The sequence below is a fragment of the Mustela lutreola genome, chromosome 12 (assembly GCF_030435805.1).
Source record: "Mustela lutreola isolate mMusLut2 chromosome 12, mMusLut2.pri, whole genome shotgun sequence".
In the NCBI taxonomy this organism is placed as follows: Eukaryota; Metazoa; Chordata; class Mammalia; order Carnivora; family Mustelidae; genus Mustela; species Mustela lutreola.
Genome location: NC_081301.1, coordinates 98,128,198 through 98,141,222, shown reverse-complemented (window position 1 = coordinate 98,141,222; position 13,025 = coordinate 98,128,198). Strand labels below are relative to the sequence as shown.

The 13,025-nt window shown below is 53.5% G+C and overlaps 1 protein-coding gene across 2 annotated transcripts in view; it reads right to left on the bottom strand.

The window, feature by feature from the left end:
- Nucleotides 1-13,025, bottom strand: part of SECISBP2 (SECIS binding protein 2) — a 42,557-nt gene that overhangs the window by 25,818 nt on the left and 3,714 nt on the right. Inside the window, exons 3-10 of one of the 2 annotated variants that reach the window (XM_059142564.1) lie at nt 10,911-11,160; nt 10,555-10,678; nt 9,005-9,222; nt 7,548-7,629; nt 5,675-5,877; nt 2,870-2,995; nt 1,606-1,695; nt 235-367 (exon numbers count right to left, since the gene is read on the bottom strand). In XM_059142564.1, the coding sequence (XP_058998547.1) occupies nt 235-367; nt 1,606-1,695; nt 2,870-2,995; nt 5,675-5,877; nt 7,548-7,629; nt 9,005-9,222; nt 10,555-10,678; nt 10,911-11,160 (1,226 nt within the window). The remainder of the gene's footprint in view (nt 1-234; nt 368-1,605; nt 1,696-2,869; nt 2,996-5,674; nt 5,878-7,547; nt 7,630-9,004; nt 9,223-10,554; nt 10,679-10,910; nt 11,161-13,025) is intronic. The other variant, XM_059142565.1, reaches the window with a different exon arrangement.

Sequence of the window (13,025 nt, the reverse complement as noted above, 5' to 3'; positions counted from 1 at the left end):
ATTTTTCAAAACTGTTCCTTGTTCTTTTAACGAACATATTTTGGTCAAAAACTCACTGGCCACGGTTATGTGGGTTTATTTCTGGACTCCCGAGCTATCCCACTAGTATCTCTCTCCCTACCCCAGTGCCATGCCCTCGGACCCCACACACACGCTTCCAACTGCAGAGACCGAGCGGAGCGGCCTGCCCGACAGACGCCCGGCCATCCCTCGGAGACGAAAAGCTGCACTTACCCGAGAACACCACAGGTCTGGAGGACGGCTTCGCGCTCTGGGAGTGCTGCTTCTTCTCCAGGGCCGCCAGCATGCCCCCCAAATCCAACTGCACTGGAATCTGGCTCTTCTTTCCACTATTTTTATAACTGTTCTAAAGAATTAGAGTCAGAAGTTTTCTTAGGGTGGCGTATTTTACAAACCGTGCTTTTCACTTCACAACAAAAAGTCATAAAAGATAAAATGAAACCTCTATATAGCAACCATTAAAAATCTAAAAATTTAAAGAAAAATCCAGATAATGCTACATCATCTTTCAAGGGGACTGCGGCGGTTTCTTCCCCTCCCCTTCCAGCCCCGGGGCTCCGTCTGCACCCACACGGTGCAGGCGCACACCCCCAGGTAGGACACGAGGACGTGTGCGGAGTCTGTGGCAGCGGGAGTCCGTGTTTGAGGCCAACTGATGGGTGTAACTGTCTCACGGGCACCACGCAACTTCCGACTGCATCGGAGAGCCAACCGGATGCCATGAAGTCAGCGGGCTGGGACCAAGAATTTACACAAGTCAAAATGCATGTGGCAGGCGTGCAATTCAGGCACGAGCTGTGCTCTACTTGAAACACATGCTACTCTGAAAGGGCTGTGATCTGGGGTCCTCGGACACGGGCAGCCGCAGCACACCTGCCCTCGGCACGTCCTCTCCTGCCCAGCCGTGGGCCCACGTCACCAGGCGAGCGCGACGTGCCACACAGGTGGCTACAGAGACTCCGCGGGCAGGGACAGGAGAGGACCAAACTGGACCACAGGAATCCCAGGGAATCTGCACAACGTTCAGAGTCTTACTGCTCACAAATGCGAAAATACCGCCCCCACTTCCGAAGGCCAAATGGCAGTGAAAGTGCTGGAGACTCGTGGAGAAATGGGGCCAAGTGTACGAGTTCTCCACCCGGATGACGAATCACAAGTTCATCCGCAAATCCACCGCAGGGCAGGGGCTCAAGGAGAGCCCCCTCTTCACCTTGTACTGAGCACTCAGGGTTGAATTTGCAGGGGGGGGGGCCTCCTTTTTGTTTTGTCAGACTCTGCCGCCTCACAACGCAATTCCTGTTTCCAAATAAACAGCCAACTTTTCCCACTCTCCGCCGGAGACCGCCAGGCCGTCTGTGCCGCCTCCTGATGCAGCAGTGGCATACCGCCGTCTTCTCACGACGGTGACACAACAGTGCACTTAGAGCGTCGACACCCGTGTGTGATTCTCCAGTGAAGAAAGAAATCAAAACAAAACCACCTTTCTCGTACATACAAAAGTCTGGAAGATACTTTTTTCTCAAGAGTTTAGTTAAGCAGGAAGAGTTAAGCCTAAAGCAATGACCGCGTCAATCTAAAACTTACCTGGGCCTGCTGTCTGGCCTGACATCTCGGAGACGCTACTCTCTCTCTTCTTTCAGACGCAACAGCCAGATTGGGGAACTCCTCGGCATCCTAAGTAAACCACATACCCTTGAGCTCTTGGCGGATCACAAGAACCGAGTGTGCCCACGTGCGAGCTGTTCCTTGCCCGGGATCTCTGTCACCAGCTCCCACAGAGCTCACAAGGAGACCTCAAACCGCCCCAAACCGTTTTACTCTTAGAAATTGATTTAAAGACCACAGTTCCGATCCCACTGCCCTAGAGAGCAAGTGGGCGGGGGCCCCAAGGCTGTGGGGGCCCTGGGCCCCCGGGCACAGTGTTCCAGCACCCAGCCTTCAACTGCGCTTCCGTTAGAGTACCCGTTGGTCTAGTCTCGGGAGTACTGCTCTAGTCCCGTGCGCTGCTCCCAGACTAGACAATAGAAATGAAATAGAAAATAGGGCAACAGGCCTCTAATGACAACGGTGAAGTCATTTAAAAACACCTTAGATGCTTTCGTTAGCATTTTACATGACTCAGAGAAGTGACGCGGGACAGGGGAGCAGAACTCCGTGAATTATTTGTTGGCCCAAATTATTAACACTCTGTCAGGATCACAGGTCTTCACACACGCGACCCCAGTGTCCTCAAGGGAGTGCGCCAAGAGCTCTGGGAGCCCCCAGGTTTGTGGGAAAGTCTCAGGTTTGGCCCTAAGCCGGAGGACAGGCAGCAGAGCCGAGCACCGGGAGTCAGGCTGAGCCTGGCACGGAGTGTGAACCCAGGGCGACTCCCCGCAGCACAGAGGCTGCCCTGTGGCACCGCAGGAGAACAGTGCCCAGAGGGATTCTGCAGGTCTGTGGAATTCTCTCGGCCAGCGCCCAGGATGGGGTTATGGGAGTCTCATTTTCCCCCGAGTGAAGCACATCACAGTCACATGTCTGGACAGAAAAGAAGACCCTGCAGGCGCCAGCACGCCAAAGCAAGGGGGAACGGGAACCAAGACACTGAGGAGCCAGCATGAGCACCGCGGCACCCGCAGACCGGCTCTCCCCGCAGGCACCCGGCTCTCGACTCCGCACGCGCCCTGCCGCTGCGCGGGGCCGCCCAAGGGGAGAACACCGGGGGCACCTATTCCCTGTAGCACAGGGCGAAGAGTACGGAAGGAAGTGCTGGGGAGTCTCCCTTCGGAAGCCTGTGCGGGTCTGTACGTATGCTGGGGCGGGCCCACGTCTTAAACCATGAAAAGCATAATAAAGAGAAACGTACTTCAATCTTTGGTGGCTCCTGAACCGTCGTCAGGACTTCGTACTCTGATTTAGACTTCTCTTTCTTTTTCTTGTGCTTTCTTGAGCCTTCATTCTGGTCAGGATCACCGCCACGGGATGCTCTGGACTAGAGAGAAAAAAACAGTAAAGTCATGAGTTTATAAGACACTCGCGAGAATGTGTCCTTCCACGAACTGGAGCAAACTGGAGATACCAAGTTGCTCAGCCAGAAGGCGGCTCTGTTCAGAGCTGGGCTCCTCACCTCTGTTTTCCGAAGACGAGCACTCAGGACAGTACTTCTCAAGGAAAAGAAATCTGCTGAAAAAGCTGTCCTATCCAATTACTTTGAAACTGGCAGACTTGGTATCCCTACTTCTGGGCCGGAAGAGATCATTTTACCATCTCTTAATACCAACCCAAAGCCTTTTCATAAATCCAGGTGTGCTGGGGGCGCCTGGGTGGCTCAGAGGGTTCCGTGGCTGCCTTCAGCTCAGGTCATGATCCCAGTGTCCTGGGATCAAGTCCCACATCAGGCTCCCTGTTCAGCAGGGAGTCTGCTTCTCCCTCTCCCTCTGCACTCCCCCTGCTTATGTGCACTTGTGAGTGCTCTTTAATAAACAGTCTTTAAAAATAAAGTAAATAAAATAAACCCGGACGGGGCCATTCCTAGCAGCCTGGTGGTCCTTAAACCCAATCACACATCTGAATCCCCTGTGGAGCCTTCAAATCACACAAACGTCTGCGCCCATCCCACAGCTGCTGAATGTGACCCCACAGCTCCCACCCTCCCTCCCCGTCAGCTCAAACACACCTCAGCCTCACACCAGGATCCAGGCCAGGCCTGCGCGGTCATTCCAGCTCAAGAGCCGGCCCATCTCCATGTCCCCCGCCAGGCCTTCTGGAGCACCCATCGCGACCAGTCTGCGCCACGCCGGTCTACCAGAGAGCAGGGCCCTTCCTCGTCAGGGGCCCTGCTTTATCCCCGGCGGGGACTGTCCCTAAGAACGTTCACCTCCTGACCTAGAGGACCTGCCCCTGACATCTTGTGAAGTGAAAAGGTCAACTCTGAAAGATGAGAGTGTAGAATGGTCTCATATGGCCTCATTTTTGTTTAAAAGAAAAAAAAAAAAAAAAAAAACCTTAAAAAACAAAGCTCTCTGTGCTGATGTTCTGAGAAGCCTGAGGTAGAATATATATCCTGTCGTTAACGCAGGCTTCCGAGGAGCGGGCAACAAAGGGAAGACGTCTCGGTCCTAAGTCGCTCTTTGTGGCTTACGTTCGCTATTTCAGTAATAAGAGCTCACAACACAGTTTCAGAGGAAAACACCATCCCGACCCTACGACCCCCGTTATGCAGGAGACCACACCCCTAGGTTGTAAGACTACAGGTGATCTAAATTTTTATCTTAGAACTTTCCTAAAATAAACTTTCCCCACACTTATAATTAGAAAATCAATTTTAGGGGCGCCTACGAGGCTCAGTTGGTTAAAAGTCTGTCTTCAGCTCAGGTCATGATCCCAGGGCCCTGGGATCAAGCCCCGCATCGGACTCCATGCTCAGCGGGGAGCCTGCTTCTCCCTGCTCGTGCTCTCGCTCTCTCTTAAATGTAATCTTAAAAAAAAAAAAAAAAGTTTATGGGAAAATAAAACAAAATCATTACTATTAACTCTAAGAATCTGAACCTTGCATGAGGAAGCCTGGTTCAGAGAGCGAGACGGCAGCCGAGCGGCGGCCCCAGCCTGAGCCCTGCCGCGCCGCCTACGCCCACATGCCCACGGCTGGCGGCGCCACGAGTGCTCAGAGAGGGTCTGGCCTGCGGCTCCCAGGTCCTTCACGCTGTTCATAAGCGGTAAGGACAGGCTCCCAGGTCTGACTTCGCTCTAACTGTCAGCAGCACACTTCCCCTCCGTCAGCACAGCTCCCGTTTGTACGGGGTGATCTGTGACACTGTGGGGAACAGAAACTGTTCTCTTAGAAAGGGCGTCACTGCACATCAGCAAACATGGCCACATCCCCACCTAAAGTAATGTACCAACACACCATGAAAATCAAGAACAAAATCTAGGGGCGCCTGGGTGGCTCAGTGGGTTAAGCCGCTGCCTTCAGCTCAGGTCATGATCTCAGGGTCCTGGGATCGAGCCCCACATCAGGCTCTCTGCTCAGCGGGGAGCCTGCTTCCTCCTCTCTCTGCCTGCCTCTCTGCCTACTTGTGATCTCTGTCTCTGTGTCAAATAAATAAATAAAATCTTTAAAAAAAAAAAAAAAAAAGAACAAAATCTAGACCAGAAAGAAAGGCTCGTGGAGAAATAAATCCAGGGACCGATGAAAATGACAGCTTAACATCTGAACTGAAATGGAAAAAGGATTCTGCGATGCTGTCTTACTACAGCGGCCATCAACCAGAAATCAGTAACCTACCCCAGGCGACCACAAAAGGTGGAATTCAGCTGTCTTGCTGGCCTCACCCTAGTAAGTAAAAGCAATTTAAATACAAGAGATAAAAGACTAGGAGGCAGGAGAGCAGGACTCCATATGCCAGAGTGTGACGTTCTGCAGCATCTCTGGATGCTGATCTTCCAGAACAGGGTCACAGATGCTTTAAGAGCACGGGTGTAAAACCAACACCGCCCCGTACTCGGAAAGCTACCACTTGTGCTCCCTGACTGGGGTTCTGCTTTTCTCAAGATACGAGTACAACCAACTCACATTAGCGACTACAGCACAGAATGCAACACTTTGTTAGGATCTGAGAAAACAGACTATACAGGGGCACAGAAGACCAACATAAGCCAACACAACACATACCTTCTTAGCGGAGTGGGCGTGTTTCTCTTTGTAGGAAGGATCCGAAGATAAAACTTCAGGCGGTGACATACTGACGCTCCGAGGGTCTGCGGACGAAGCGAGCGTCTCTCGGTTTATCACGGAAGTAACGTTTTTAGGGGCTGCAGACCGTTCTGTAGATAACGTCTGCCGAACGACATAACCCATTGGTGTCCAAGAGAGCTCTGCTCAAAGATAACCAAAGTGCATGAGCCATCCCAACGGTAAAATAAAACTGCTTAGAAATTCTAAACACACATTATGTGAGGTCATTACTCAGAGCATAATTAAATTCAGACTGGTGCTCCAAACATTCTCTTGGAAACTAGAGCATTTGCTAAGCTTTCTTCTGGGAACACGCATGCTGAGTTAACTTGTAGGCTGCGTGATTTTCCTAGCAACTGGCTCTTTAATTCGGAGGTGCGGGTGGGTAGACAAACCATAGTTCTGGTTAAAAAGTAACAATCCACAATTAGGTCCACATGACAAACACACAAAAATTAATAGGGCAAAGATCAAGTTTTGGCCCTACTAAGCTTGCTGTGTACCAATAACACCCAAAGTCAAAGATCATGGTCCTCAGCTACCAGAACAAGTGGTAATTTCTTTTTCAACCTCAGGCCCAAGTACAGCCACGCTTCTCCCCAGGCAGCCCAGACAGAAGAGGGCCCGGGCCGACCCTGGGCAGCCAGGGGCGACCCTCCAGTGGACGAGATGGAATGCTTTCGAGCTACAGACCGTTCAAGTCCCCTTTTACATGAAGGTTTCTACCAAAGCACACACATACCACACGTGAGAACGGAAAAGAACACACGCTTGTGGACACATCATGAATAATTCTGTAAAAATGTCTCGTTAGGACAAGCTACTCAGAAAGATTAAAGGCAGAATAACTGAACGCGCTCTGATACGTCACCCTGGAGCAGCCCGGCCAGATCTCTAAGTACGCTCTGAGGCCCTCAAGAGCCTTCCAGGGGTCCAAGGTCAAAACCATTTTCCTGACGGGAGGAACAGGCCCTGCACCACCCCCACGCTCCTGCTCCTGAGTGTCCAGTGGGGTTTCCAGGATGCCGCGCAACACGGGACAGTGAAACCACCATGGCCGAGGCCGCCCTGGGCCGGCTGCAGAGTTGCACACATGACAAACGCTGCTCTCTTGGCTACAGTCTAACTTTGGAAAAGCTACTTTTCATAACAATATGCTATGTTGGGACACCGGGGCGGCTCAGTCAGTAGAGCATTTGACCCTTGACTTCCACTCAGGTCAAGGGTGTTCTGGGATCGAGCCCCATGCTGGGCTCTGTGCTTGGCAGGGAGTCTGCTTGAGATTCTCTCTCCCTGCCTCTCTCCCCATCTCTCTACAATAAATAAATCAATCGTTAAAAAAAAAAAAAAAAGCTACATTAACAGGTAATGGTTTATTATTGTTACTTATAAGAGAATAATGAAGTAATATTAAGAATTTCTCAATTCTAACTTTGAATACTGCTACTACGAATCACTATCGTGCAAATAAACAGCTCTCTGGGGCTTTTTAAAGGGTGCTGAGGGGTCCTGCACCTAGAACTATGGAACCACTGGTGCAGGCTACACGTCGGGAAACAGTCATTTCTGAGTTCATCAAATTCCTCCTTAACTGAACAAAGCAGACGTTTCACGTGGAGTTCATTGCCTCCACTCTGCGCCCCCCGCCCAACAATGTGGGATCTCGTGTATCACTCACAGCTTCTCACGGTGAGACCACCTTGTCCGCACCCAGCTGCCTTAGAGAAGGCTTCAGAACAAAACCCCTTCTGAGGCACTGGGCCTGCACAACAGTGTGCTGCTATCTTAAGGCCGCGGCAGCCCCTCTTACCTCTGGTGCAGGAGGAGGGCCCGGCCACAGCGCGGCTGGCCACGGACTCCGCTGCGCCCGTGCTTCTCACCGCCCCTTCACCCTAAAAGGCAAACCAGCATCTTCTTACCATTTCAAACTGAAAGTAGTCACTTAATTTTTAAATACAGCTTCCCCTGCCATTTGTAAAATCTCCAAAATAAATGCTAATTAAAAATTCCAGGTTGCCCGGGTGTCGCAGTCTGTTAAGCCTCCAACTCCTGGTTTCAGCTCAAGTCAGGATCTCAGGGCTGTGAGACCGAGCCCCACGTCGGGCGCGGCAGTGGGTGTGGAGTCTACTGAGGATTCTCGCTCTCCTCCTCCTCCTGCCCATCCCATCATGCCCCCACCCAGCTCTCAAGCTCTTAAAAAAAAAAATCCCAGATAAGTAAAAACATACCTAACATCAAATTTCACTCCTTGTAGAAGCCACCCACAGTGTTCAGCTGAGCCCGCAGTGTCCCCTACTTCTCTGCCAGGGGGAGAACAGGCCCCACGGAGGGGATCAGAGCACGCGCACCACACAGCTTCCTAACTACACGACAAGTTCTGCATCAGCACAAGTGTGCCCCCACCACGTAGGCTGCAGGGCCCCTGCCTGGGGTTGGCAGGGGGGCACTGTGCACCATGCCCACGCACCAAAGTCCCAAAAAATCCCTGAGAAGGTCCACAGAGACGACAAATGTACAAAAACACGAGGCAGCAAATGAGACACGGGCGGGTGAGCACACGCAGACAGACGTCAGGGTGAGCTCGGGGTGAGCACAGCACTCAGGGTGAAAGGGAACGGATCCATTCAAATCTGAACGGGCTTACACTGTAAAGCTCAGAGCCTTCCAAACGTGTCCCACTTGTCTGATTCACTAAATCGGAGCCCAGTAACAAAAAGTAAAATTACTGAAACAGCCCGTTCTCTGAATACAACTTACCTGCTCACCATGGCTCACCTGTCCGAGAGCGTTACAGTAATTACACACACATCCATCAAGGGTCAGTGCAACAGGTTTTCAAAAACTACTTAATGACATGGAAAAATGCTAAAAGTCTTAAAAACGCAAACACAAAGTCCTACATGTGCCTATCTTCAAACTGAGGGGATCCCCTCAGGCCCCACAATGCACCTTTAAAAAAAGATTTAGGTGATTAACACGGTTTTCTCTTGAACAACTTCAGACAGAGGTGAGCCTTGAGCAACATGGGGGTTGGGGTACTGACCCCTGGAGACACGAAACCAGGAAGCGCATTCGGCGATTCTTTTAGAATCTGCTGTACTAGGGCCCACCCCAGGCTGGAAAGAGTCCAAGCAGACGGTCCTCTGTGTGCACGGCAAGGCCCCCACGGCAAGACGGAACGTACCGAGAGGCACCTACCAAGGCGCGTGGGGAGAAGGAAGGAAGGAGAAGGGGAGGAGGGACACAGAGCGGGGGCCCCGCACGCACCTCGGCAGGCCGCACCACCTCGCGGAGAAGGGGAAGGTCGGCCGAGGCGGGGCGCAGAGGGCCCCACTTGGGCTGCTTCTGCGTCTCTGCGACCTCACTGGTCTCTGCACCCTGCAGTTCAGGGAAGTCCAACCTGGTAAACTCAAGGCCGGGTCTGGAGGCAGACACACTTTTCTCAACGATTCTGGATTTCCTGTCTGTCCGTTTCTGGTAACCGTCTGTAGGAACACAAACAAAAGGGGTGAAAACGTAGCTGTTGTGTGAAGACCCGGACGCACACCGCAACCGCAGGGCGGGACGCCTCTCGCTGCCGACACACCGACACGGGCCTGTCCGAGGCCCTCCGCCATCTGCCAGCGATGCCGCCTGCGGAGCGACGGGACGCAGCGAGGGCCGGAAGCGCCGGCTGCTGGGGTCGGGCCGCAGGCAGGAGGAAGCAAAGCGCACTGCAGCTGTGAGGTGGAATTCTACAGCTCGCCAACTAGCTACTGCAGCCTGACCTAACTACCCTCCACACACGCTGCAGGGTTCCGCAGATTGACAGCGACGCCAACGAATTTCTTCTCAGTGATACCTCTCCCGCACGTGAGAGGAACTTCGGAAGAAAGCAGGCAGAAGTCAACTTGGAATGCTGATGCGACTGGACGGCCAGGAAGCCAGTCACTACGGTTAACTGCACAACTTTCCTCGCAAAGTGCCCTGCGCCAAATGGTTTCTGAGTGAAGTCAACACAAAGAGAAAAACTTCTATACCAAGTAATGTAAGCTATACCTGTAAATAAAATGGCCATTCCTAGTAACTACATTATTACAGAAGGTGTAGCTCTCTTCATAAACAAGCCATCAAACGGCACTCGTCCACACCGGCCACCCTGCAGCCACTAGCTTTCAGCCACAGCCTGGAACAGCAGTTTCCAAGGCCGGAGCAGACACGTCCCTGAGGAACTACACTGCCCCAGGCTGGCTGTTGCTCAGGATGGGATTCAAAATGCAAACTCTCTCACCTGTTAAAAAGTGTCCCAATGGGGGCGCCTGGGTGGCTCAGTGGGTTAAGCCTCTGCCTTCTGCTCAGGTCATGATCCCAGGATCCTGGGATCAAGCCCCGCACTGGGCTCTCTGCTCTGTGGGGAGCCTGCTTCCCCCTCTCTCTCTGCCTGCCTCTCTGCCTACTTGTGATCCCTGTCTGTCAAATAAATAAATAAAATCTTTAAAAAAAAAAAAAAAAAAGTGTCCCAACAGAACACCAGAGAAGCTATTTCAGGAACAAATATCGTCAAATATAGTCCAAGGGATGTGCCTGCGATTTACTTAAGGACATGTCTGGAGGCCTGTGGGTGCCACTTACTTGCCATGTGGCTTTGAGCCAGGTCCTGCCACACTAGGGCACACCACAGAGCCCCGCCCTCCCCGACAGGCCCTTCCCTGGGCGGAGAGGTCTCCAGGACCGACCAGAGTCGATCCGATCCGCAGAAACAGGTGTACAAAGAACAGAGCCACTTCTGGGGCGGGCGGGGGAGGACAACAGGACATCAGATAGTATGTCTTTTTCACCTGGTTTCAAGGTCGCGTCCGCGTGAATGGATGCAGGATGTGAACCTCTAACTGATTTTGTATCAGATGACAGAGAGCCGTCCGCCTTCTTGCTGTCAAACTTTTGCTCATCATACGTTTTTTTCTGTGGGGAGAATTAAAAAGCCCCGTGAATTAAGCAGACCAGCACCATGAAAAAAGGCTTAAAGCAGAAAATCCCTACTAAGTATCCACAACAACTGTTTCAAAACCGGATAAAGACAAATCAGTTCCTAAATATACAAAAAAGATAAACAATACTTAACTACCACGTGAGAACCAACCAGCTCTTTCTATCTTAAACGCTACGGTACCCCCCACCAGGGCGGTAAGCGAACCTTGAACGGGGCTCTTGGGTCTTGTGGGAGAGGGCACGTCTGCTCGGCTCGCGGCTTCACGGTCTGGAAAGCTCGGTAGGCGCCGGGGTGGCCGTAAGCATAGGGCGAGCCGGGCACCGGGCAGACGCTCTGCGAACACTTGGCGGGGTAGGGAGAGTAGCTGCCGGGATGAAGAGCGAGCTCCGAAGACAGATACTGAGGAGGAAAAGCGGAAGCTCCGAAGGCCACATCTTCAGTATAGAGCTTCTGCCTAAACAAGGAGGTAGGTTTTAGTTGAGGATTTCACATCACCAATCCAGGAGCTCTTCCGTAAGAAGCACAGTTAAACCCTCGAGTGCTTCTGAGGTCGCTCGCTCTGGCACGGAGACGCCTCGGAGAGTGGAACAGAGGCTCCGGCCTCCTCCTCACCGGTGCCGCACTCACTGCTGGGCTGACGCCCTCGGCCGGACGGCAGCGCGACAGGCAGCAGCGAAGCCCAGGGACGCCTCCGCAGCTCCGCACCGCCACACTGTCAGACGTCTGAGAAGCGTCCGGCAGCCACCGGGGCCCAGAGGGCCACCCAGACCACTCTCCCTGCAGAGGGGCTTTCACAGAGCCCCCGCCGCCCCATCCGACCTCCAGCCCGACCAACCCATCCTATGCTTTCCGGCCTCGCAGGGCCAGAGCTGCGAAGGGGACACTGTGTCCGTTGGCCTGGGAGCTGCAGCGCACCGGCCAGACGGGCGCCGTCTGTGCACACCGCCGTGCCCCCTGTTTGCTCAAACTGCTAGGCGAGGCCAAAATATAATTTAACACTGATTTTGTGAGCAAATCTGGTATCCAGTGAGAGGCTTCAATCCTCCAGCAACGAGAGACGATACAATGGCCCGACACGGAGCAGATGAGCCGAGACACAAATGAGCTCCAGCCAATGTTTCTGGGACTTCCCAGAGCTGAACATCTTCCTGTAGAAAATCAACAGAATCCCAAAGCGTGCTGGCCCACAGATAGGTAGGAAAACCAGAGCTGCTGACGAGGCACCCGGGCGACCCTCTCCCAGCGGGGCTGCCGGCAGGCGCACGCACAGGCAGCCCCCTCCAGTGCACAGTCACGGTCCTGTCCCAGGGCAAGGAAGGGCCTGCACTGCAGGGCAAAGGAGTCACCACCCACCCCTGAGACACCCTCAGCAGAAGGTTCCCTGCATGCACGTACATGCAGTTCCTAACTGGGCGGCCTGCTGTCACGGTCTCTGAACCCGCGACATTTTACAGGAAGTTCACACCCAGGAAGACCATTCACGAACTCCAGTAATGAACTCTTCCTAATGAAAACCCAAGAAAAACCCCGTACACTGTACCTGTCTCAGCACACCTGCCCTAGCGCTGCTCTTTGCAGAAAAGAAAACGATTTAAAGCATCGTCCTGCTCCCAGATGCGAGTCCCTGTTTCACTTTATCCGAAGCTCAGAAGATCTGAGGGCGGGGTGGGGGGCGTGAGGGGTGTGGGAGGGTCTGTTCCTCATGGGGGCGGCGGCAAACACGGGCTGAGAGCAAAACGCCGCAGAGAAGCGCTGCAGACACAGACACATGAACAGACCCATGAAGTTTAGCTAAAGGAGGAAAGGGAGGCAGGGGCCAGCGGCTATGAAGGCTGCGGCCTCCAGCGACCCTACGTCCGCGACCCCAGAGCCCTGGGCGTGCATCCTGGCTCGATGCAAAATCTAGTCTCCCACTTTGGACAAGTGCTCACTGGTCTCTCTTCCTCTGGGAAGCTGGCGTTTTGCTTTCCCAACAAGGCCAAAACAACGGCAGGCAGAAACGACACCCAGTAAAATCTCACGGCAACGACCCAGCACCCCCGGGGCTCGCGGCAGCTTGCGTGTAAAATGCCAGTTGCCACAAACAACGACGTAGCCGGACCCCAGCACCAAAACGCGCCCCCCCTCCCCCGCCCGCCCGCGCCTCCCTTTACAACAGCAGCTTCTCCGGCAGCTCATCCCTCCGCCTTCCCCGCTCCCACGTCCCCACTACCCCACCCTCCACCCCACCCCTCCCAACTGCTACCGGCTCTCCAGGACCATGCCCCCCCCTGCAAGCCCCGCCACCCCCTCCTCACCCGGCATCCGCAGGGCTGGCCC